At 40.1% G+C, this 27,058-nt stretch overlaps 1 protein-coding gene across 1 annotated transcript in view; it reads right to left on the bottom strand.

Moving 5' to 3' along the window:
• Positions 1-27,058, bottom strand: part of SCIN (scinderin) — a 49,570-nt gene that overhangs the window by 14,268 nt on the left and 8,244 nt on the right. The window contains exons 4-5 of the mRNA XM_010399101.4: positions 16,998-17,147; positions 1,540-1,632 (exon numbers count right to left, since the gene is read on the bottom strand). Of these exons, the coding sequence (XP_010397403.3) occupies positions 1,540-1,632; positions 16,998-17,147 (243 nt within the window). The remainder of the gene's footprint in view (positions 1-1,539; positions 1,633-16,997; positions 17,148-27,058) is intronic.

The raw sequence follows: 27,058 nt of genomic DNA on the forward strand, positions 1-27,058 counted from the left end.
ACTTCAACAGCTCAAAGTTAAAAATCTGTGTTTTCTTCAGCCCCCCCTACATGCTCGGCTGAACTGGTATAGTCCCTGCTGCCAAGCAACTCACACGGAAGCCAAAGGTTCATGTACATGCTGAACAACAGCACTTGAAACTATAATAAAATAGTCCTACACTAACAGGTGAAATGCCTACATTTATAACCTACTGTTCTTTAATTGGAAACTCTAATGTAAGACCTGTTGCAGAATCTGCTTTGTAACCTCTACCACCACCATAAGTTCATGTAGACCTTCAAAACCTTTTAAAAATCACTCCTGTATAGCTGAAAAGACCAGTTGTTAGTAGAGAAAATAGATTATTGCTATTGTAATTACTTTTCTAGTAGTCCTTATTTCCTTTCATAATTAAATATTAATTTTAAATATGCCATTATATCTTACATTTTATATTATGGAAGCACAAGGAGGAAATTACCACAACAAATAAAAATCAGCTATTATACCTACTCTGAGGGCTCACCATAGACCCATCTCCTGCCTTTGACATTCACTGTTATCTTGCAACACATTTAAATCTAGCTAGCAGAGCTCTGTTAGCAGGACCTATGTACTTAGACTAACTTACTAGATATCCACAGAAAGTTCAGAGAGTTTTCAGGATTCAAAAATTCACTTTCCCTTCTCTAGTTATGTTTTACTACAATGGTCCTGATCATCTATGCAGGACTTCTTCTTTTGTTTTCCATTTTTGTTCCCTTAAACCGCTGTTAGGAAGAGAAATATGCACCAGATTTTTGGTATGAAAGGAATAATTAATGTGAACTAAACACAACACATAGACAACTATGACAAAAAACGGCCTTGTAACAATGATCACCACATTCAGGCTTCTTGTAAACCCCAGGTACACCTATAGGTAGTGGAAAAATCATGTAAGAGGCACGTAGAGAGGCGGCTCTATCCTGTGGTCGGTGTGGTGCAGGAGCTGCAGAGGGAGTGACTGATCCCCTCTCACACTTCACTGCAGCTTCAAAGTCATTGTAAACAGCACCTAAAAAAGGTCACACACATGGGGATCCAGTAGCACTCCATGCTGCCAGAGTGTTGCCCCTTGTTAGCCAAATCCTCCTTGGTAAGCGATGATGGGGAAAGGAATAAAGTTATACATATATAAAATATAATGTAACTGTCTGTCTCTTAAACTCTGCTATGAATAACTAAACCATATATGACTATTAAAACTCTTCCTGTTAGAATTAAGAAGACAGGATGATTTTAGAGCAGTTAGTTCTTCTTTGACCTGCACTGAGTGGTTCATAGGCCATGCTTGTTTCCTGAGTAAACAGAAATGTAATCCATTTTTTTTCCCCTCAAATTACCTGGACCATCTTGATTGACATCCTTTGAGAAACTTGTCCATTGGCTGCAAATAAACTAAAATAACAGCCATTCTGTAAATGAAGCCAGAACTCCATATATGAGGAAGGAATGAATGAAATCATGACTACTGTTGAGCATACCTAACTGTAAGTAAATAAATAACTAACTTACCATATATAGTTTAGCACTTCTCCTGTTTGTGATATCAGCCAGCTCATCCTCATCATCACCACATTCAGGCAGCTCTGGCTTGCTCCCTAAAACCTGTATAAGGGAATAAAATTCAAAGCAGAGAGAGTAGGTGCAGTAGCATAAATGCCTAATGTATTATAAATGCCTAATGTAAATATTGATGTATTGTTGCTGTAATCGAATAATTGGGATCATCTTTATATATAATACAATCTAAAACCAAACTCATGGTTGACACAAACATACAGATAATTTTTAAAAACTATGTCAGATCTCCAGCAACTTTATACCTACATGATTTCTTTTCCACAGGTCAACTTGCTGGTTGTCTATACTCCACTAAATACACTTAGAGAGGTGTATGTGATCCTATTCTATGTGTGTGTTTACATGTCTGTCTTCCCTTTTTCTTCCCAGTAACTTCTAAACTGTTGACAAGCACATCTTATAATTTTTGGAATGACATTACTCTTAAAATGTTTAACAATACTAAAATTAAAACCGACAGAGTGAAATATATTAGTTGACATTATGAAGTATTTCAATTAACAGTATAAAATATCAGATTATGAGTACTAATAATCTTAAAAGTTACAGATTCTTAATCTTATTTTAAGGGGAAAAATTTAGCTAGGGTCTTGAAAATAATTTATCGTGTGAGGAAAACATTTTCTTGCTCTACCACTAGAATATCAATTTTAACACTGTGGTAGTTTTACACCACGGGCAGTATTGTAACAACTATCACTACAAGAAATGTACAGAGGTTCATCAAGAATATGTTAGGTCAGGTAGTCTTTATTAAATCCTAGTTACCCTTTCTTAATGATCTTTCCTTATTGATTCATTTATGGCCAGATCCAAAGGTTACACACAGAATATTATGGATTTCTCTGAAATTATGTCCCAGAGTGAAGGCAGTAATTGATATGTCTGAGAGACTAAATATTAACATAAAATACAGGGGCAATGCCAGCCTTCCTATGAACTTGTGCATTTTCTGTATAACATGCTATGCAATATAACATGGAGACACGTGCAAAAACATTGTAAATATTTGATAATGGCGATGCCCAACAAAGCATACAGCTGCAAAGAATATGGAAAGAAAAACAATATAGAATAAATATTTAATAGAAATCTGCCATCTGTTGCATATTCTGACCTGGTAAAGTCAGTAAAATAGTAAAATAAAATAAAATGAAAATAGCCTTTTCAAGTGTGATTTTTGCAGTTTAAGCTAAAAAATTTTATCTGTGACTCACTGAAGACAAGAAAGCAATGCCCTAAGTGTTTAAGAAAGATGTTACCCATAGCTCTTCAGTATCTAGCAGTCAGCATCTCATGAATTTACACTACATGGCTGCAGATTTGCTACCGTGTAGGCCAAGTCGGGCTCCATGTCCACAGCAGAGTGCCACTGTGCTGCTGAATGGCTAAAACAGTGTGCCCATGTGGTTTATTGGCACCGGCTTTCTAAAAATGTTTCCCTTCCTACCTGTCTTTGTAATGCCAGGGTCACAAAATTGCCAAGTAACAGGCACACATCTTTACCTTAACAGACACTGAACAAGTCTGAGGGTTTTATAACATTTGACTTCCAGTAGCAAATAAGAGGGTAAAAGAGCCCTGTTAGTAAAACTCTCAGAAGTCTGTACTACTTCTCTCCTTAATTAGGCATTTACAGGAAAAGAAAAAAAAAAACACAAAAAAACCCCAACCAACCAAAAAAAACCCCAAAACAAACAAACAAAAAACAAAAACCAAAAGAAACAAACAAACCCCACAAAAAATTTGATTTCTGACACAGTTAAAGTCAGTGTTTCTCCTTGCTGTGCATATAGAATACCTGTGGCACCACAATTATTTTGCAGCATCTTTGTCAGTCATGCAGAGTGATATAAAATGCCTTTTTTGTTTTGTTTTGTTTAACTATGCAAGTGTCATTCTGAATATTTCTAAACAAATAGTGCCTGTTGGTGTTTGTGAAAACATCTCAACAGAAGCAGCCTCTCTATTCACAGCAAGGTCTAGGTGCTGCAGTCTGGCAGCAATTAAAGTAAGCAGTCCCTCTAATTTAAAAATTGGGCTTTGAATTTGGGCCCAGCACAGGTTAGATTGCTGACCTGACCTGTTGTTGTCTTAAAACCAAATGCAGAAACATTTTTCTGAACTAGATAGAGAATTATTGTCAGACTCACAAAGTTTGGTCTTAGGAAATCTCAGTGCATTGGTACTATCCAGGGAGCAGGGTCAGAACCTCCTTTGCACAGGTGCAATTAGAGGTATGAGATGATCTGCCCTGGAAAGGGTAGAGGCATTATGGTTCCAGGGAGACCCATCCACAACTCATTAAACAGCAGCTTGCACAGCAGCTCCTCCAGCCAAAGAGAGCTTCTCAAGCCCTGTGCTTCAGCACAGGCAAGCAGAAAATACAAGTGACTAATTTCTGTCATTCTTTTTCTCAGAAGAGCCCAAAAACAAATGAAGAAGGGCTTTGAGAGTGTCCCCTTCTCCTGCATTTTAAGTCACAGTTGCTTGTAGATCCTTCTACAAGCATTGTGGTGACCCTTTTAAGAAGGACACACTGCGCTTCTCTTCCCACCAGGTAAGAAAACACAAGACTTGTGAGGAGGGCTGTGCAGCCAACACAGCTGTCAGAAAATGCCTTGAGCTGAATCCCTAGTGGTACCTGCATGTGTTGTTATCAATACCAGAAGATGATACAAGGTTAAAGTACCTAAAGCCTGTGAAGGCACCAATTGTGAAGACATGTAGCATATATGCATATATATATATATATATACGTATATACTCAATATATGAAGTGATATTGTATGAAATATATATAGTCAGTACACATCTGTATTGCTAGGAACAATTTATGCAGTTTCCAACATGCATTTGTTTCCAGTTTGTCTTATAGACTGGAGGAAGAGACAGATCATGGAAGGAAAAATTCTGCGCTTAAACACGAAGCACGAAAAAATGCTGAAAAAATGTTGAGTCCTTTCCCAAAGAAATGCCTTCTGGTGAAGTTGTCTTTTCTCCTCCTAAGGCGGATTCCCATGCTATGTCTCCACATGTCTATGTCTGCATGTTACACCCATAAATAGTTTTATCAATAAGATTACAACAGTATTTAAACAACAGCTAACTGCTATGCTGGAACTGGGTTGTATCATTACCTAAGCACATGCTGGCTGAGCTCCGGGACACCTCCCTTTCTACAGATAATTCTCATGTGATGGATCAAAAAGAAGACGAGTCACACCAGCTGAGACTGAAGTCAAAGGCTCCCAAAGCTTTGCAGCAAGGTACCCCAATAAAATGATTTATACCAACAGACCATTTGAAGGACATTGGGTCTTCTGATACTTCACCTACATACACTCCTGGTTTCACACAAATCTTGTGGTAGCTATATACACAGGACTTAGCTCACATCATCCTCTCTGTACAGTCAGGCAGCTCCTCTGGGTCTTGACACTGTTTGGCCCAGTGTACTGACAGCCTTAGGCTGGCTCTCCTTTTTGCTCTGAGGTGTGAGACCCTGACTTACAAACATGCCCAGAACTCAGACCCACAAATCCACCTTAGACACCTGGAAACAGCAATGCCCTCCTGGGGACACAAGACAACCTAGCCACCCTTTTCCCCAGATGTCCAATCATATCAGCAATCTTCAGCCTTACATCTCATAAATACACAGGTGCATACACAGGCCTTGAAACCACTTTTTAAATCATCATCATTATTATTATGTTTATCATATTATCATTATTCACTACTACAGTAATAATAATATAAAGAGTAATTAGGGGCCCTGAAAGCACATCCATGCCCCATCTTCTTCATTCTTTGGGCTTAGCATTGTTTTAGCAAAAGTATTCATTAACTCCATACCTTCAGATCTTGTCTGAAGGTGTATAACAAGAAGTCAGCCTGCATTAATCTTAATATTTTGGGGTTTTTAAGCTCTGTGACACTTTTGTGTTGACACTCTTAGGTTAGTACAAGAATACCATTATGCAAACCAACAGAATATCTCTTCCTCTACAATTGCTCAAGTTCACTCTTGTAGTAAGTGCAACGTAGCTTATCCTGCCTGCAAAACCTGTTTCATATTTGCATGTGCACAAGCTCTTCTCTGTGAATATCTGCACCCCCTCAGAGAAGTGCAAAATACTGAGCCAATGTTTTTACTCAGAGGTGAAACTCCACCCTTAAAAAAGAATAGAAGAAATCACAGACAAAATGTTTTTAATCTAAAAGAATGTGACAAGGTAAATAATTTAAAATAAAGTAACTAGAAGAAATTTGGCAAATATTTTCATCATAACTGGAGAAGCCAGCTCTGCATCATAAAATAGTTGATATTGATTTAATGGGAGCAAGAGGTTTAAGGAGTTCAGTGAGGCTGAAAATCCACCTAGGAAAACAATACCTGAAGAACATGTCAAGTGAAGGTTAATTAAGAGAGAAAACCGGTTTTATACAGTTTAACTTGTGTACACTAGCATTGTGTTTGATTTTCTTCTTCATGTACACAGTTTGGGTTAGGTTTCTGGGTCTGAAACTGAACTGTTTGTTGTGGCTGTGATCCTGAATGTCAGATCTCAATACCACTCGAATTCCCATCTTTACATGCTAAGAGCAATAGAAAGAAAAACAAGAAATTTACATAGCTCAAAGCTGTCTAAATGACCTGACAGTTTATTTACTACTTAATACTTTTGGAAAACAGTCAGGGTAGTTAGTTCATCATTTACTTTCTTGTATGGTTTGACATAAGCAAGTATATCCTGGTCCACAACTTCAAGGCACACATATGGGCTGTGAGAAAGAATGAAGCCACTATGAAAGTCTGAACAGATGCAGTATGAGCTCATTGGTAGATAAAGGCTTAGACTTTTGTTAGCCTTCAAAGCAGAGAAGAATATTACACGGAACATCTCTGAAATAAGTATTCTCTCAAGTATGTACTTGAGCAGCCAATAAAAGGAAAAAAATCCATCAGAGAGAGGAAGGGATAAACAAGATGCAAGCTAGTAACCACCTGGCTGACCCTGGGTACCAGTGCAGAGGATCATCAGGCAAAGGTGGCTTTAGGGCTTTGGTGCTAAAGTAGCTGGCCACAGCTTAACTTCTAATTGTTTTGGGTTACTGGTTCCTCTGCCAGAGCACAACCACTGCTGATGAGATTCTGTGCCAGACAAAAATGACTTTTGACATTGGTCAGATTATGAATAACCAAATGTGCTTATTTTAACTGGTTATTGTAGCCTGGAACGCTTCTCATCAATTTGAACAAACATTCATTGTCTTACAAAAAATAACACTCCCAATGGGAAAAACTTCTCCTTTCACTGAACTGCTCACAGTGTTTCTGCCTGAAATTGCCTCTCACTAGCAATTCCAGGAACAACAGATCTCATCACATGCTCACCTTGAGCAGACGACCTCCCACTCTCCTGAACACAGATTGAAAATAAGATGTAAACAGCCATAATGCACTGAGAAGTGGGCAAAAGGATGGTTTATGGCAACAAATAGTTCTGGAATGCTGTTAATTTCTGGGTGTTTACCATGTAATTTCTCAAAAGGACTTTCTGGAATTAAGGTCTAAATCTGATCTGTATGAATTCAGATTGCTATAAAACAGCAAAACACATCAGCTGTTCATGGCACTTTTGATGCATAAATTATGGCCTACACTTTTAGCCAGTTTCTGTTGTCTCAGGAATTTCAAATGAAAAGCATAATTTTTTCAAAGCTCTGTGCTTAACTACCTAAAAATAGGCCATTAGGCTTTGGCAGCTTTTAATAAAATATTTCAACTTTGCGTATCTGTCTGGGATAATTTGAATATAAAGCCTTTACTCACATGATAACAACATTCTAAGACATTATTTGTCTGTTCTGTGAAACTGGCCATGGATAACATGCTCACAAAGAGGTGTCTAGATCAGTCTTAAGAGTACAAATTTGATTTTTTTCATAGTTTTGCTCTGAGGTGAAACAGGCTGCTTTCTGTCGTGCTGGGACTGCACAGCTGGCAATATCTAAGCCAGTTATTTACTCTGAGACTGGGTGTGCATGAAATGAGGAAATCCCCTATCTATATTATCTTCAACTATCTGGCTTTTAGGATGCCTCCAAGATGAACAGCGATTCCATGCTAAAGAAGCCAGGAGGGTGGATGGCAGTAACCATGCAAATGCAGCAGTCTTTTTCTAACCATTACTGCTGCTGAATGAACATGGGAGAATTGAGCTGTTCGTCACCTGCCTACCTGCAGCATAATTAAAAATGAACTAATCAATCACCTCCACATCTTTTTTGCATATGTACTAATCCTTCCTACCTAAATGTTTAATCTCACTCCTTTGTTAACATCATCCTCTGATACCAGGAGTAGTATCAAATATGGGACCCAAATCCTGCAGAAACTTGCACATGTACTTGAGATGCCCATTTTTTCTGCTTTATTGGAACATAAATTTAGGCACACACTGAAGCCTTTGCAGCTTTGAAGATCTCTGTTTGGAGGCCTTGTGGATAAAATATCTTATGTGCTGCATGACAGTGCATGCTTATGTGTTGGATAATAATGAAATAAATCAGTAACTAATGCTGACAGGGAGCCACAGACATAAAGAATATTTATCTGATAAAATCCACAACACTCTCAGCTTTTCATTCCTTAAGTGCCTCCAGTTTTGCAGCTGGTCCCAAGGCTGTGGCAGGCTGGACCATGTCAATATGGGAGTAAAAAGAGGAGTATGGCAAACCATGAAACGAGCTGGAGGCAGCTGCCCACGATTGGCAGCCAGAGACCCTGCTAGAAAATCAGTGTTCCCAGGGGATGCACAGCAGTTAAGAAGAGCAGCAGGCAGCCATGATACACAGCAGCATCAGGGTGAGCAGAGGAGCTGCAGCAAGGTGTTTCAGCACTTAATCCATGAGACAGGAAGGTAGAAGAAGCTACTTGAAGGCATTGGAATACTTTTGCAGGGCAACTCTGACTGTATTCACAAGCTCAGCATTTCCAGTCCCATACAGCAAATGGACCAGGTATGCCAGGGGATCCACTGTGATATGACATCAAACTATTCAGTCCAAGACAAAGCACAGATTGAACTCTAAGAAACCAATTCAGAGAGTATTTTGATGGATTTTCTCTAATGACTCCTGTTGATGCTTGAAATAAACTAAATATTTATCTGGACAGAAAGAGAGAGCAAGAATGTTCGTTTCACCTGGTTGTCTAGGAGATATATCCTTCTTAGCTCTTTGAAAATAATTCCTCCTGCTAGTTTAGGTGCCCTTTACAAACAGATTTATGTCTTTAAGTTCCTACATGTCCCAAAATTTTGTGTAAAGGAGCCAAAATGTTCACCTATGATTTACAGCTCTTTGGAGTTAGAAGCTGCAGCATTCAATACTGCAGTATTAAAATCCATCTTAACTTACCTACCTTTTATTTTTAAAGATAAAGCCAGATAATATCAGTCATAGGCAGTTGTGTAAGCAGAAGACATGGCCCCAGCAACCTGCTCTGCAGTACCTTCAATAATTATATTTACATATTTCTTCAGCATCACACACTCAATGGTGGTGAAAATACTGAACTGATCCCACAACACATGGGATGCTTTTTTCCATACAGCTGTGCTTCACTCTTGCCCAAATGTGAGAGGACTTTTATTCCAGTTTTACATGGTCTGGACATGGAACAGCAATCTGTGCACATGTGGAGTTCTTTTTAAAAAACTCAGCAAAACAATTTACATACTTTTTCCTCCCTGAGCCCTTCCTGCACTACAGAACTTCCACTTAAGACAGTTCAAAGGCAACCTTGCACACAGATGCCAGTTGCTCTGCAAGGGGTTAAGAGGACACAGGCCTGCAGAAAAAAAAAGGAAAAAAAAAAAACCTTCAAGCTGCATTTCTGTTAGGGAGATACAGGATTCCAGGAAAAAACTATCTCTGAGCTTTTTATACAGTAAAGAAAATCTACCCTTTCATATCTTCTCCATGAAATTCCACTGCTGCAAGACAGTACCTTGAAATAAGAACTAACAACCCCACGTGGAGATAACTGCTATCAACTCGTCTTTAGCCTTCTCTTAATTATGCTCATTTAATAACTGAAAATTATAGTACTTTTTCATCAATAGATTTCTTGATAGTATAGCACAGAAAGGAAAGAAGCCATTACAAACTCTATTCAGATTCTAACATGTAATTATAACATTATAATTGACTTACGTGGTAGGCCTGCAAGTACTACAGCTGCTAAAGAAGGAAACATAACAAAGATGAGTGGTTTTCTCACTCACAAGAACTCAAATGAGACACTGCTATAATTTGATCGCAAGCACTTCCAGAAAATCATTAGGATCTTAGAAATTCACTGGAATACCTAGTATAGAAGCAACTTTCCTAGCATAAGAAATTAGATTTTCAACCATCTGCTAGTAGAGCTGTTCATAAAGAATTTAGCTCATGCCATGCAGTATGATACACCTGAACACTTTCTTTTCTGAAATTAAATTTCTAATGCAGGCATTGAAATTCATATTTAGAGACTTAATTAGAAGCCCAGCTTTCAAATGTGTTTGCCACCTGCAGCTCCTATTCAGTTCCCTGTCATTTAAGTACCTGGCTTCGGGCAGCCAAGACTGAAAACTGCAGCTTGAAGAATATTATGGGTAACTCTCAATGTTTTGGGAGATTCCCCCTTACCAGCCTCTGCCATTCTCTGGCAAAACCCCTCTTGATTTTCTATCTGGGTCCGGGGAAAACACTGGGCCAAATGCTCAGCTGGTGCAAAGCAGCTAAGCTGTACTGGAATCCAGGCCATGCATGTTTTGTCTCAGTATGAGTTGTGTAATTTAATCATTTATATGCAAATTTGCATCAAGAAGAGGGATGGTCCTTAATGAAGGAGATAGGCTCAGTGGCTGTAAAGAAAACAGGACTCCTGGTTTTGACAGCTTGAAGCTGGCACCCTGCAGGGCAGGTGTTTCTACTTTGTATCCACATTCAGGGCCCGTCCCATCATAAAGTTCATTTAAACACAGGAATGTTTGGTAAACTGCCACTACTCAGACTGAACAGGTGTTGCTGTGAAAGGTGCACAGTCAGGTGTAGGATTTTTTACCCCTGTAGATTTATTCTCCTGGACTATTTTGAGCTGTATCCAACAAACTCTTACTGCTCGAAATGATAGAACCCAAATGCTTGCTGTTACCTGCATATATCCAAAATCACTCCAGTGAAGAAGCATATTCTCTTCCTGAGGGGTAAATTTGACCCATAGTTTCAAAGCAGCCTGACAAAGCTATCTGTTCATTTGAATAGCCAATGCATCTACTAGAAACTACAGCTAGTAGTTCTGCTATTTGCTGTGCATTAGCTTTCTTAAGCCTTTGCATTCCCATGAAAATGTAGTTAACTTCTCTGTGTGCTGTGTTACTGAGTCTTTGCACTGGGGTGTAGTACAACTTCCATTGTCCTCACCCCTCTCTCAATGCATTCATTTTCCTTTGTATGTGACTGTTTAATACTGCCTCTACCCTGGGACTGAACTTCATTTCTAGTATTTCACAAAATTCCCTGGAATAATGTCTATTTTTTCCATCTGTCTCAATTTAGATAATAAAAGACATTGCTTTGGTTTACATATTTCCAAAGCCATAGATAGGAGTTCCTTACTTTTCATATTGGGCATTTTTTTGGTGGTGAACAGGTCAGGCTGAACCAGTTATATGCAATTCATAGTTTATGAGCAGGTAGCATTTGAGTAAAACTGTGTACAGGCTAGATGGTTAAACAATTGTTTAATCCCTAACAAATGCCTGGAGTTTTTAGTCCACAAAAAGATAGAAGAGAATATTATTCTAAGAAGCTACCCCTCTTCCTCCTCTTGCATCACCCTGACTCCCACTGTTCCTCCACTCCTCCGTATACAAAACAAACAAACCTCCCCTCGGCATGACTTGAGCTCATAATGCAACCAAAAGCAAGGGAACAAGAAGAAATGCTAATGCTGAGAATAGCAAGAGGAGTTTTTGCTTTTGCAGAGTTGTGATGACATATCCTGCTCTTGCTGGCTCTGGGAAAGGAGCAGGTACCAAACCAGTACCTTCACCAGTGGGGCACATGCTGCTCTCCCAGCCTTATGTAATGATCCATGTGACAGGGACAGAGACTGCAGGAACCTGCCCAGCTTCTTCAGAGCAACACGTCCTTGCACTCTCACACCCACTCACATGTCACAGCAAGCCTCCTTTTCCCCCAGCTACCTCACTGTGCTCCATGGTCCCTTGGAAATTATCTTCAGTTTGTAAAAAATAGTTTTTAAGGGCTGCTCTTCTGTCCATATGGGCAGATACCTATGCAGTTAATTTAAGGATTACTGGAGCTTCATGTTTTCACTCTGTTTGCATTATTTGTGTCTCTAGAGAAACAGCCTCTGTAACCTGCATTTGCAAAGGGATCTCTTTATTGTCTGTGCTCTTGGGATTTTATCCACAGGGCTGAGTTAGCACTGTGTAGTGCTGACAGTCCCTTTCCAGGTAGAAAGGTGTGACTGGCTGACATTCGATCCGACCATTCACATGTAGTATTTATTCACACTATAGGCAAAAAACAATCGTCACTGAATACAATGGCATTCAGGAATTCTTGTGATTAAGCATTGCTTAGGGGCTTTAAAGAAAAAGCAGGGAGGAGAAAGGCTGCTTTATCAGAAAGGAGGAAGAGGTTCCCCCTGTTGCTCAATATTTACACTAGCTGAATCTTTACACAGGTATTCTATGAGAGGTTTGGACCCACCTGTTGTAAGGGCACTAGAAGCTCACAAAACCAAGCACACGACAGCTGCAAACGTTGAGTAAATAAAAGTGGAGGAGCTTTACATTTAAAGGCAGAGGAGTGATTCCAAAGATGCATACGAACATGATGATTCGTTTTCTTGTGGTTTTGGACCTCAGCTGTCACATTTCTCAGGTTTCATTGTTTTCAATCATGAAAATCACAAACCTTTACAAAACCACAACAAAAAGTCTCAGCAGTAAAACGCACAGCAATCATGTAGTACCAAGAGCTGCAGTTTTAAGGGAATAATTTGTAGGGGAACAATGAAGCAGTTCTATGAATCAGACAGGCTCAGAGAAAACAGAGCCATCTTGACAACTGTTAGCTGAATATGACATGTTTAACTAGAAGGGGCAGACGCAGGCTCAACACTTAGTTTAGGTAAAACTCAGTCTATCCTACTTTTCCATTGGCTCTCATACCCTACAGCCTGATACACCTCCATGGCATACTTGAAATGTATCCCAGGGAGATGAGTCTATATAGGCAGAAAGTACTATCAATATAAAAATATTCTAGGGTGTCTAATATTTCAAATTACAACAATATAGGAAAACAAGTATACTAAGACTTTCTCCTCCCCTCTACTTCATCTCTAGAGTTAACAACACCAGATGAAGGGATTGGTGCATTATGAATGGAGGATTGGATGCTTTGCATCTTTCCCTTGGGTGACTTAGAACTGAATTTCTATGTTTCCTGCATTACTGCAAGCACCTTCAGCTTGCTGGCTGACTAGAAAACTTCACAAATACAGTCATTTCTGATTCCTTGTTTCTCCAGTTTGCCACTACTCCACAACATTAAATAACGAGATTATGGTAAACTTTTTTTAAAATACAGCTTTTCCAGTTTAGTTCTCTCTTCAAACTTAGAGCAGAGATTCCAGCTAGAGTTAGAAAATTGCCCATCCTGAGCATGGCTGCCTATTACTTTGGCCGCTCTCTCAGTCCTCAGGGATCTCTTGGGTATCCAAAAGAGGTGCTGTGAGATCTCTGCTTACCACTGCAAGCAGCCAGAAGGATGAGTATCAGTGTCAGCACAGTGGGCCCAAGGGGGCAGACAGGGCTAGCAACTGACACTAGAGGATTTTGGTCTTAGGTTATCTTTGAAATCATACATTTAGTCTTCCTGATTTTTAAAAAAAAAAAAAAAAAAAAAAAAAAGAAGTGTAGGTAGCTCTAAGCCTAACATGGTCACTCTACAGCTACCAAACTCTGTCAAGCATTGCTAAGAGTTGTTTTTGGATTGGTCCCATGAAGGTGAAAAAATTCCTGTAACACAAATCAAACATTCAGGGCTATGATTCAGCAGAATGGGAAACCATTCAGCTGTTTACACATGAAAATCAGAGCAGAGCTGGCATCTGGTGAATTTTATTGTGTTCTGCTGAGACTGGTGACCAGTCACAGCAATGGCAGCAATTTGTCCAAGGTGGTCTGTTTATCTCTTAATTTTCCAAGGCAGCAACCCTATACAACACTGCTTATTTAAACCTGCCTGTCAGTACCTCACCTAAAATGCAAACATGGAGGTGAAGCCAGATCCATAAATGTATTTGATGTGCTTGGACAGAAATCTTCTGCCTTGTCTTCACAGTCAGAGTTCTAGTGATCCCTGAAGTATCTCATGAGAAATTTTGCGCACCCACTGCAAGTCTGAGCTTTCCAGACATGCTGTGTTTCCAGACTGCAAGCACAGGATGGTCACTCTGTTTTCCCAAGTGGCCTGTGGTGGCTTGCTGCTGTCAAAATTACTCACATACCCAGCTTCTAGTAATTTTCCTTTCCCAGGGTGAGCGAGCTGTATCCTGCTGGTCTGCCACAGCAATTCATCCAGTCCTACAGCAGCTCCAGACAGTTCTCTCCCATGGGCAAATTCAAGCAGTGCAGCCAGTTCCCAGTTCTTGCTAAAAATGGTAGTTGGGAGCAGGTAACTGCCCTTGTCAGACAAGTTCAGCTCACCCACGGCACCACAGCTCCCAGGAGGAAACTAGGCTGGCTGGGAAGCACTCCTCATCACAGCACTGCTGCCTCTGCTACTCCTGTGGCAGGACAGAAGTGTGGCAGGGTTAGTTCAGCCAGCCTGTGCCTTGCCTCCATGGTGGGGTGTAGGCACTGAAGTCTTGATTTTCAGGTTGGGTGTCACAACTCTGCTTATGGAGCAGGAGTCAGATAACTGCTGGCTTTTTCTGCTGGTACTCGTGGTGGGTATGTCAGCCCATGCCTGAAGCTTCTACTGGCACTGCATGAGCAAGTTTGGCCACTGATATGGAAGCAGATTTCTAGCTCACAGGAAGGGGAATCATTCCTGACATTTGTCAGAGGAGATAATTTTAGGAATTCTCATTCTGATTTCAGTGGCATACTGGATGACAAAATGAGTATTTAAAGTATGCAATTCTTTTCCCTAGAAAATAAATCAACCTTGGTCTAAGAAAGCTGGAGATGCCAAAAATCCACCCTTCCTGATGTGGAGGGAAGAAACAAACACAATTTTAGCTCAACAGCAGTTAGCCTGGGAGAGTGTAACAACAAGTTAAGAGACAATTTTGTGGGAGGAAGGAGAAATCCAAACAAAGAGCACCAGGAACTGGATACAATTTGAGCAGGAATAAGGATTAATAGGTTTTACATGTTTGTGAGGTTAACTACCCTCATGACTTATTAGTAGCACATTTCAGAGCTTGGACTGGGCCACAGCTGAGCTGCAGACCCTGTTATGGAAGCAGCATTTCCAAAGGCAGGGCTAGCACAATGCAGGCTAGAAGGTAATCCCTGACTGCAGACACACTCACTCAAACTTGGCTCATCACGGTGGTGGCAATAAAAGCAATGAATTTAATTGCATTGAACTACCCATTTTTGTTGCCTCTATATTCACAATCTGAAAGGAAAAGCAGAAACTTCTTCATACACTGCTGCACAAGAGAAGAAAGAATTTATTCCCTGATACCGGAACAGTGCACTACAGTATCCAAATGCAACCTTGATGTTTTCCTGCTCTTAATCATGTGTCAAGGTTGCTACAAAACAACAGTTACACACAAATGAAAGTCTGGCAAACAGATGCAGGGGTGAGGGCAGCATATCCCTGCCCCTCAGGGCCTATGGAGGGGGGCAGCAGGGAGATAGCCTGCAGCTGGCTCGTGTCCTTGCTGGGGTGGCATAGAAGTCCAACTTCTCTGCATCTGCACTTTAGCCAGATATGAGGAGCAGAGGGAGCTGCTCTGATCAACGCTCCCAAGTCACACACGAGCTTATCAGAAGCTCCGTGCAGAGCCTCCAGTGGAGGCCCACAGGATGGGCTTGGCAGTAGCAGCTGTGGCCAGGGGCAGAGTCCCAGTGCCACCCAGACGCAGCTGCAGCAGGATGCAACCCAATGCTGTGATTCAAATCAGGAGCAGGAGGTTGCTATCTAATTGTCAACCTGTGCTCTTTCCAAAAGAGTTATACATGTAAAATACGTGCTGCATCAGAGCCAGTGTGACAAGTCTGTACAAGGAAGTAAAAAACCAGGTAGAGGATTGTTTGATTGGGTTTTTTCCCCCTTCAAAAACCTCCAGTACATTGGGTGCCACCTCCTCTACTTCTGAACACAGCCACATCTGTACTCACAGGCACAGGAAAAAAGGTCTTTGCAAGCATATGGACAGTCCACCCAAAGGGGTCACCACAGCCAGCATGCCCATGGCCTGGTAGCTCAGCACCTGTTTTGCTGCTCAGGCAGTAACCAGTTATGACCACACTGAATGTAAGCACCACAAAAAATAATTGCACACCTGCATGCACCATTGGCTTTACTTCCTGAACCTAATCTGGAGCACAAGACAATATCTTGGCTGTACATAGTCCATTTTATTGACGGACTGCTTTGAGACCCTGCTTCCCTCTTCCTTCTTTTTAGAACCAATGGAAAAAGCTTAATTTAGGACACAAATGTCAAGTGACAATGCTTTTATTAGTATGTGGCCTGGGAAATTTTTTTCCACTCTACTTTGATCAGCTCATTGGTATCTGAAATCTGGGGGTTTTAAGTAAATGGTTTAACTTTGTAAACATACAAGGAAAGGGCTCACTGGGGTTACTAGAGGCTAGGTGCATACAATCTTGAAATAGGACCAGAAGTATGCAAAGCAGTGTGCTTGGCCCCTGCATCAACATGTAATTTGCTACATTTCTTACTTTCAACCCACAGTAATCCTATGTCTTTCCTTGTTTGGTGCTGTCCCAGATGGATGCTCATTCCTCACACAGAGCAGATAGTGTGCCTCAGGTATGAGGCATGCTGTTAATTCAGTCACTGTACAGCTAACTCAATAAAGCAAACATTTAGTTCTGGTAAAAGTATTCTCAGATGATTCATTATCTCAGACTCTAATGACCAATTAACTTAACACTGCTTGGATAAGGAAGGAAGGAAAAGCTATAAATTGGCCTACTATAGCCTTTATCTGTATTCCTAGTGTCAGCCTAATCCAATTTAGGTCCTGAGGTGCAAAAACTTTTAATTCAGAGCTATGTCAGCAACTGGTTTGCACATTACAATACCTGTATGAGCTGGTCTGGCTCACTCCCTTCTTCCACAGTAATTAATTTAGACCTTCCATTTCGCTCATTGTCCCGAATGCCAACAGCAACCTGAGTAGCCTTCAGCCGCTCGTATTTATTGCATGATGAGCCACACCACTGATAGATTTCCTGAAATAATGAAGAGAACACACACATTAGCAATAGGACTCAACATAACAAAGTTATAAAATTATCCTACTGGATCTAAATCACCAAAACATCAGTGAATCTAGATCTTTCAGAAATGCTTTCTAGAAGTCACGTAGATATTTGCAGTATCTATGACATAGTTTCAAACTGCACCAGGAGAGATATACGTTGGATATTAGGAGAAATTTCTTCGCAGAAAGGGTGAATAAACATTGGAATGGGCTACCCAGGGAGGTGGTGGAGTCACACCCCTGGAGGTGTTTAAGAAAAGATTGCATGTGGCACTCAGTGCTGTGGTCTGGTTGACAGGGTGGTGTTCAGTTGAAGGTTGGACTCAGTGACCTCAGAGGTCTTTTCCAACATATTTCATTCTGTGATGCTGTAATATGCAAGATGTTTACATAATATAATTTAGCTTCCACATACTAGGAGATCACTTGAGCTGAGCTCACAATAGTCAGAGTTTTGGTTTGACTTAGTTTCATCCCAATTACAGATACAGCTTCAGCTAATTAAAGAACCAGAAAATCCTAAATTTGCTACTGCAAGTTTTACATGTGTCAGCTCCTCTTCTATGGTACTTCAGCAGTGCTGGTACTCATCTGTGTCAAGAAACAAATTAATTTCAAAATCTCGAGGCATATCCTGGTTGTATGTGTTACTCAAAAGTACAGTTAGACCTTTCAATCCAGTTTTTATTTGCTGACCCTTTGCAGAATGCAGCATGTTCCCGAGGCTCCTCTCAGGAAGGAGAGCCACCAGAACCAGCCTAAGACAGGTCACCTGATTCAGCCATACAGACCAAGGACACCCATTGGCAACTCCCATTATTCATCCAGAACTTGAAGCACTTCAGAATGAAGAATTTAGATTTCAGTCTTGATGAAAATTGCTAACAAAAGGCAGAACATAAGGGATGTTAGACGCTGGGCTGGAAGGAGCCAGTCCAAGGAAATTATTCATCTTGGCTGGTTGCTTCCACCACGTTCTCCTGGAAGAAGGTAATTTGATTCTTCACGTGATTCTATCAAATAGCTTAAATAGTACAGCAATAAAGGTATACAGTCATTTTCAACTTTTAAAAAGGTTGAATTGGTTTGTGCTCATCTGCAATGCAAATTTTAATCAGAGGCATCACTGAATAAATTACTGGGGCTTAGTTGTTTTATGCTGTATGTACAACTGTATAAAACTTACATTTGAGATGAAAATCTGTTCCATTAAAAAAAAAAAATCTAGCTCTTTCTGCTGACCACTGTTGGTCTTTAACAGTACTTGGAATGGTGGGTTGAGACAAGTGAGGGATGAAGCACAGCTTCTCATTGCTAGCAGCTGCAAATTTTTAGAAGACAGCTAACATTGATGGCATCTGCATGCAAAACAGTGCTAGGAACTTCCAACAGTTACTTTTCACCAGTTTGGACACAAAAAAACCCACAATGAGATCTCAGTGATCTCACCGTGCCCTTCCAACCTCCCTTCCCCTCAAAAGCATCTCTTCAAAGACAAAGTTTTAAGCTTCATCAGGATTACACCACAGATTCACAGAACTGTATCCCTTTCAACTTGCACATGTCATGCAACAAAAGCTGTGAGGTTTTCAGCTTGCCTTTAACAACTTGACTGTAGGCTTCATTTTAAAAAAATGCTTCTAAGTTCTGGTTTAAATACTGACAGTTTACCAAGTGTCCAGAATCTGGAGACATAGCTGGCATCAGGTCTCAACCTTATCTTAAATCCAACTTTCTACATTTCCCCAGGAAAACAAAATGTCTGTTCATACTTAGGGAAATAATTTCCTAGAGAACTGAATGTGTAGAAAGTAAAACATTCCAGTCTGAGCAGATTTTTTAATACACTTGTAATTGCCATGCACAGCTTCAGCCATTTTCTTCCAAATTCATGCAGACTTTCCACAACACAGACTCCTTAGCATCATTCTCATCTTGGCCTACATCCTACTAATTGAGCTGATTTGCAGCTATGCGAGGAAACAGGAGTCACAAAGTATAGCAGCAATAAATGGGAATTCTTTATTTCCCATATTCTATAGAAGAAATAAGGAAGAGAAAGAAGTCATAAAATAGAGAACTAGAGGAAGAGGTAAGGCATCTATTGCCTTATCTCAGTGTTGATGCAGCAATTGGTGGAGATTGCTCGTTCAGAAAGGTTAAAAGTGCAGCTTCAGTTGTACCCATCGGCCTTCTCTTGGTTTTTGCTAACTGGTGATGGAACCTCAAACAAGTAGTTGCATCTACAAAATAAATATTTTTGCTGTACTGACCACAAAGGATATTGTGAGACTTAAATTGCCACTGCAAATTACGAAGACCTTTACTTCTTGGACAATAAATTCACATTTTCTTTTCCTAGTATCTCCTAAAGGCCCCACTACACCCAAGTTACTCCACATTCACAGTTTATTCTCCCTGTCTGACTAAACCAAGCTCTCCTACAGTCCACAGGCTCTAGGCTTCAAATGAGCGTGAGGAAGGAGAAGGATCTTTAAAAATCTCCAGTAATGGATTTCAGATTTTTAAATTTGCAGGTTTCATTATTTTCCTCATGGAGTCCATGTTCCACGTTTTCTTCTCCGCATAAACCACCACTTGAATCAACAAGTAGTGTCTGAAAACATTCTTGATCTGGAGATTCACAAGCTCCATCGTACACGGTTATTTAAAAAACACATATTGTAAAAGCTAGAGAAATAAGAATCTGATTCTTTTTATCACTAGAGAATAAAGACGCTATTCTTTATTAAAAGCCTGAAAGTAAAACTTCATGTATTGTATAATGAAATAGAAGGAAGCGAGCAGCCACAAGTCATGAAAGTGTCCTGAAGTATACAATATTGTCATATACTTACTATGATCACTAAAATATCTTAAGCATTCAGTGCTAGAAGCTTTCAGGACCTTGGATTTAGTTAATTTTCCCTTCTGAATTATAATAATCTCATTTTCAATGTATCTAATTTTGAGGCCTCACAGTAGAGAAGCCGAATATCTACAAGTTTGCCTTCCTGATAACTTATCCATTTCATCCTCTAGGTAGATTGGGTTTCTCAACAATTTAAAGCCACAAGAAGATTTTTAGAAGTTAAAGCCGCTTCTTGAGAAGGCTAATATTTAGATATGGATTTACCTGAAATACAGTCATGTAGTTATCTAACCATGTCCAACAAATCATTTAGCTTTTGGGACATATTTTATTAATTATGTATTTCTTTTTTAGACATATAAAGTGCTCAACTATGGGCAAAATATGATATTTAGCTTTAGCTCACTCACTACTTTCACAATTTCCTAGCTGTACTACACCTTCACTATTTTTAGGCTTGTTTTGCTAACTTTATTTTGAATTGGCAGGTTGACAAAAAATGTTTCCATTAAAATAAAAACAGACTTCAAGTGTTCACTCCTCTCAAAATAAAAGAGCTTCATTCATCAGTAATTCCTGTGCCAAGCCCAGTTTATTTTCAGAAGTTTGCACTAGCAGTATTTATTTTTTTAAATCTCTTAAAGAGAATTCTGAGAGAGATGCCCTATATTAATGTTTGTTGCTATCAATATGGTTATCAGATCACAGTGGGACAATTAACAACTGAGGGCAAGAAAATGTTATAATGAATAATCACAATGACCACCCCAGAGCTCCTGAGTGGGCTTGGGAAGGCAGGCTGGCTCTGTGCCATGCACACTGTCATCAGAACAAAGTCTCCCCACAAATGCACATTTTGGGGACACAGTTTGGTCTTTTAGCCATACAGTGTCAGAATTCACTGCTCTTACTCCTAATAGCTTCTGGCCTGCAGAGTGACCTTGTGCAAGTCACATGAGACTTCTACAGCACATTAAAAATGACCCAACATTTAGCTTCTATACAGAAGTTGTGCATCAGGATGATTATGCATGGCTCATGTGTAACCCTGAGCAAGAGCACCTTGGCACTTTTCCCTGTATGGAAGGGGACTGTGAAAGCACACCTCCTGCTTCCTGCTCCAGCCCCAAATGGCATGCAGTGCAGGAGAAGGAAAAAAAAACAAAAAAAATCACTTATTTCAGAAGTGACATAAAAAACAATTTTTTCCCTTCTAAACTATAGCCACCTCTGTATTCAACTGGCAGCCTCCTTAGTCTGGAGGCGAATGAAAATATACTCTCTTTTCTGCATCTTTTGTGGTCATTTCTGTGGATCATAGCCAGGACAATAACAGCAAAAGCCAAGAAGCTTAAATCCATGAAGAAGTTTTTCTCTAGTTAAACATGCCCTAAACATGCTAGTGTTTTAAACCTATAAGTCTGTTGCAATACCTACTAATCTCCAGGCCCCTACTGTAATTGCTGATTTGCATTCTCTTACATGAAGAGACAGTTAAAAGCTAAATAAATTAAATAGGTTTCAAAACTCTAATTTGAAACAAGTTTGTGGTGAAACTTCAATTTAGGTGGAAAATAACAGTGAAATGTTTGTCTCATTAACTTTAAAATATTGAAATAAACTTTAAGCTTTCATTAAGGAAATAATTTAAGTCAAGTATCACAAGCTGGTATGCCTCTATTCTTTGGAGGCCCTGATACACCTTAAACCTGCCCACCTTTGCCCACATATACAGCAGAACACTCTCTCAGAATGTAACTGCACCTCAGTTAAAAAAAAGACCACTCTTGGCTGAGAGACAGCTAAAATCTATAGTGTGTACCTTTTCATCTTGTCATGATGCAAGTTATGCTGACTCAATGTCTGTCAGTCAGGATGTCTTTCGTTTCTCTAAACCACACCATTTGGTGCAGCAGAGGTACAGCTCTAACGCAGAGGGACTCAAAGCAAGAAAACTCTTCAACTAAATCTGCTCACTCCTGTGAAATGCCATACTACATTCTCCTTACCCCCACAACTCAGACTAAAGGGCTGAAAGCAAGAAAAGAATGGTTGTAAAAGTTATAATTGCCTTAATTCCTCTTTTCCCTTTCGCTTAGCTGCTGCTGTTCAGAAGCAGATCAGAGCCTGGGCAAATAACCACATCACAGAATGCCACTGCAGTGGTTTCACAGCAGGTAGAAGAAAGGCTGATGAGGCTTGTAAGGAAAGGTGGGTCAGGAGGAGAGCAGCTGTGATGTAGGGGTCCCCAAAGGAGCCAGCACTCCTAGTACTCACCTCCTGAGGGAAGTAGAGGAAAAAGCCCAGCAACACTAGAGGCAGATGGAACATACATGTATATTGGCAAAGCTTTATAAATACCTTATCATGATATTATCAAAATAATTGGCAGGCATTCAGCTGAGACTCTTCATGGTCATTAGTGAACAGCTGCTCTGATAAGGCACAAGTTCCTTTTAGCTAAAACTCTACTTTGTTAAAAGTCTAGTCCTGTAATTAAACTTAATATGTTTAAAGGAGAAATGACAACACAAAATAGAAATAAACTTGGAAAAAGTTCATATATGAACTGCAAACAACAGAAATACTTCTAATGCCTTTAATTTTAACTATCTGTAAAACAGTGGCATATTACATTGGTATTTGTATTTCAAACACCAAGTTTTTGGAAATAAAACAGGGAGCCCTAAAGCAAGAGTGTGGAGCTTTTTAAAAAAAATTTTTTTTAAGTATAGAAAAGTGCTAAATCAAGGAAACAAAGTCCACATGATGGGGAAAATAACTGAACAAAAATAGCTAGAATGCAGCTCTTTTCTGTCAGTTCATTGACATTCAGGCTGTTTTCTAGGAACTAACAATATGTATTAAGAAGAATGTTTGGATTCAACTGGATTAATATAGACCTCCGAAGGCATTTGTCTCCTTAAGTTATTCAATGTTTTTCTTTCTTGAGTGTTGAATTCTTGATAGAGGCAGAGAAAAATCTCTCTCATTTCACATATCCATCAAATCTACCTTTTACATTTGTTGAAACTGTAATACAGTGAACCATTGAAAGTTGTGGAGTTTTGATAATCCAAAACAAACTTCAAATTCATTCAGTCAGAATACCTCTGAGGCCACCATGAGCCTGGCCCTAGTAAAATTACAATAGTGTCTTTGTAACCAGTCTTTGGAGTCTCCCACTTGACTCAAATGGAACAAATTTTCAGACTAAAAATAAGTCAGATATAGCACAGTCATGCACTCAGTACCTTCATGTTTCCTCTCCCACCTGTTTTGCTAGTATGCACTAGGAATAGCCCTTGCTATACCACAGTGGATTAAGGCATTAATACCAGGATGATCTTAATTCTAAACAACAGCAGCTCAAGCAGCAAAACATCTGGATTTTCTACAACATCAGGAAGTAAACTAACTTAACTGAATCCTTGTGGATACATGTATGTCCAGTTCACCTGGAGCTTAAAGGATGACCTCTGGTTCAGCTACTCTTCTGTGTGCAAGTGGGGGTGAGGGGAAATTTTCCAGTCCATAGAGTATGAAGAAAAAAAATCCATACTCTGAATACTTTAACTGAAGGTGGGGGTGGGAGGGTGGGGTGGGGGGAAAGGACTTCCTTTTATTTTTCTCCATCTGATGACTTTGAGACTATAGCAACTTCCAGAATGCTGGCATTTACCCTGCTGGAGTAACTGGTTCACAGAATTATAGAAAAATTAAGATGCTTGCTTATCAAGATACACATTGTATAGATAGAACAATATTTTAATGCTGATAATAAGTCTATAAAGTTAATAAAGAACCAAAGCACTTTAGTTCTTCAAGCTCAGCTACTTCTTTGGCAGCTCCCTGCTACAGCATGAGCAATAGTTTAACTCTCAGCTGGGGGAAACTGGGGAAGAGGTTATTTGTAGGAGAAACATGTGCATGGAAAAACAACATGAGTCAGTTGTTAGAGCCAGGGAAAGCAACTAGAAACATACAGTGATAAAATGCAAGAATCCGCTCTACCAGCCCTATTTATACCTTAACAGTGACTTTATTAAAGCAATTAATATGTCTGTTGTGAACTGCTTTATCCAATGGAAGAGAAGAAAAGAAGCTAAAAGAGATAGTGAGGGAAGAAGATTACAGAAGCCACCAAGACAACTGTGCTTAAGGTTGCAATGTGATGCTGAATCATACCTCGTGGTCTTAATCATAAAGCAAGTATCTGTTCTCTTGCTCTTTAAAAAGCAGAAGTTACTTTTCTTTTTGTAAACATAATTTAATCTATACCAAGTTAACAGTTGTTATGAAAAGCAGCTGTCATAAAAAGCCAGCCTTTTTGCCTGATGTATTTCTTCTAGTGTCTTTGTTGCACAGCAGCAGTTTTTCTTCTTTTGACCTGCTTATTATGCCAGGTATTCTAGTAGGAACATGCTGACAGATACATGAGAACTCTGTTCAGTCTCATACTTTTGAGTTCTAACTTCATAATTTTCATTTGGATTCATGAAGCCCTTGAGAATTATACGCATTGATTGCTAGATAGCACAAGTTGTTTCTAAGAACATTGCGGGTTCTTAAATTTCAAACCAGCAACCTCTTAGCTATTTATAAATCAGTTTATAACCACCATTATGGGAACAGGAAGAATGGACAACTGAGTACAGTTTACCTTCAATTTTCATTTAGCTTGAGCTATAGTTATCACTTCACCCATCTGCACTCTTCCTTTGGGAGAAGGGTAATGTTCTGTCTGCAGAACTTTTATTGTACTGACAAAACTTTCCAGCTGCAATCAGGCCCAAGCTCAAACCTCAGTGGTAGTTATCACACATCGTCCTTCACCCCCTTATTTTAACAATTGTCTCTTAATTTCTTCAAGGTGGCTGAGCAGTGCGCATCCCTCTGCCTGCCCTCTGCAGTCGCCTAGCTCATGGCACTGCTGCTGTCTCCCATTAAGAGATTAATCAGACAATCAAGCCTTACATTTTACAGAGCTCTATCCAAACACATGCACAGAGGATATTTTTGCTGGTCACTAAGGATACAACTTCAGACAGCCTTCATACAGCAGGGCTTCCCATAATGAGTTGGGAAGGTTTCAATAAAATCAGCTGATCAATTCACGTTGCTTTATTTCATTGTTATTCCCATTACTTCTGCTGCATGTTTTGATAACTACCCAAATTATTAAGAGCTCAACATTCCAATTTTGTATATCACCAGTATACGCCAATATTTCACAATACTGACCAGTTTCCTTCCCACTTTAAACCAAGAAAATTGACAAAAGATGACAAAAAGATATGAAAGACTTTAGCACATCTTATCAGAAATACACACATATACAGTATATTTACATATGCATTGAGATAAGAACTAAAAGAGCCTGGAAAACTGTATGTACATTATTCATTAAATGCCACAGTGATTCATCCTTTTCCTTGCCTTCTGTGATCACTTTCCATGCCCTCTCCTGCTCTTTGCTGTTTTGAGAATTGTCTTGGTGATGAAGGAAGAAAATGGGCTGTGCCTAAGGGGAGGTGGCTGGAGGATGGGGTGAAACAGAGAGAGCTGCATCTGGAGGTAAAGAGGAGCACAGAGCAAGGTGAGGCAGTTTAAGGCCACCAAGAACTGTCAAACCCATCCTGGTGCCTCTCAGGTAGGATACCAGCAATAGCTCAGGACAGGATTGGAAGGGTCTTGAGGGGAAGGCGTATGAGGAGCAGCTGAGTTCACTTGGTCTCTTCAGCCTGGAGAAGAGGACGCTGAGGGAAGACCTCATTGCAGTTAAAACTTCCTCATGAGGGAAAAGGAGGGGCAGGTACTGAGTGATTCTTTCTGGTGTCCAGTGACAGGACCTGTGGGAGTGGCTTGAAGTTGTATCAGGGGGGTTTAGGCTGGGTATTAGAAAAAGGTTCTTCATCCAGATGGTGGTTGGGCACTGGAATGGGCTCCTCAGGGAAGTGGTCACAGCACCAAGCCTGACAGAGTTCAAGAAACATCTGGACAATGCTCTCAGGCACGTGATGTGACTCTCGGGGCTGTTCTGTGCAGAGCTAAGAGTTTGACTTTATGATCCTTGTGGGTCCCTTCCAACTTAACATATTCTGTGATTGTGTGGCAGAAGATAACAGCTCCTGGAAGGCCTTGAGCAGAGCTACACCAGGACAAGATGCACTGAGCAGCACCCGACAAAGCAAGGTGTGCTCTACTCCAGGCCTTTCAGCAACAGCCCTGCTCTTGTCTTGCCTGCCCCAAAGGCTCCCTTACAGAGAGGTTCCCAGGTTCATCAAAGAGGTGTTGTGGAAATCCCATGTAGAAAAAAACCCCAACTTAAATTAGGGTCTGGCATGCCAACACTCTCCTGACTCAGTCACTGTACAGGAAGATCAGTACAGTCACAGCTCTCAGTTCAGAGTGTTACAGAAGACTGCTTGACTAAAAGGTCTTCACACATTACCAACAGATAATAACTCCCCTCATATCACAGACAGTGCTTTCTCTGACTTTTGTATCTATTTTCCAGCCAAGAGAGTTCAAAGGAGGCAAGATGAGACCTGGGCATGGTATTTGAAGTGCTGTAAATGTGGTTTAGTAACAAATCAGCCAAGGTGCTGTGTGGGTTGTGCACACTGGATACGGCCCCATGGGATCCCAACCACTTTTAAGAGAGGGGTCAGGAGACAGGCAGTTACAACACTATTTTTTAATCTTATTTTTAGCCAAGGTTTGAGTCCAATAACTTAGAAGACTGGATCAAGATAGAATAACCTTCATTCAGGATCAGGCTGAACAGGGCTCAGAGTAACCTGAACTTGTTGAAGACATCCCCGCTCATTGCGGGGGGAATTGATCTAGATGACCTTTAAAGGTCCCTTCCAACCAAAACTATTCTATGATCTAGGTATAGATAAACATCAGAACAGAGATAAACATCAGAACATGAACTGTAAATATGTGAACCTAGCTGGAAATGCACACACATACTTTTTGCTTAAAGCATTATCCCTATC

Source organism: Corvus cornix, chromosome 2 (genome assembly GCF_000738735.6).
Source record: "Corvus cornix cornix isolate S_Up_H32 chromosome 2, ASM73873v5, whole genome shotgun sequence".
NCBI lineage: Eukaryota > Metazoa > Chordata > Aves > Passeriformes > Corvidae > Corvus > Corvus cornix.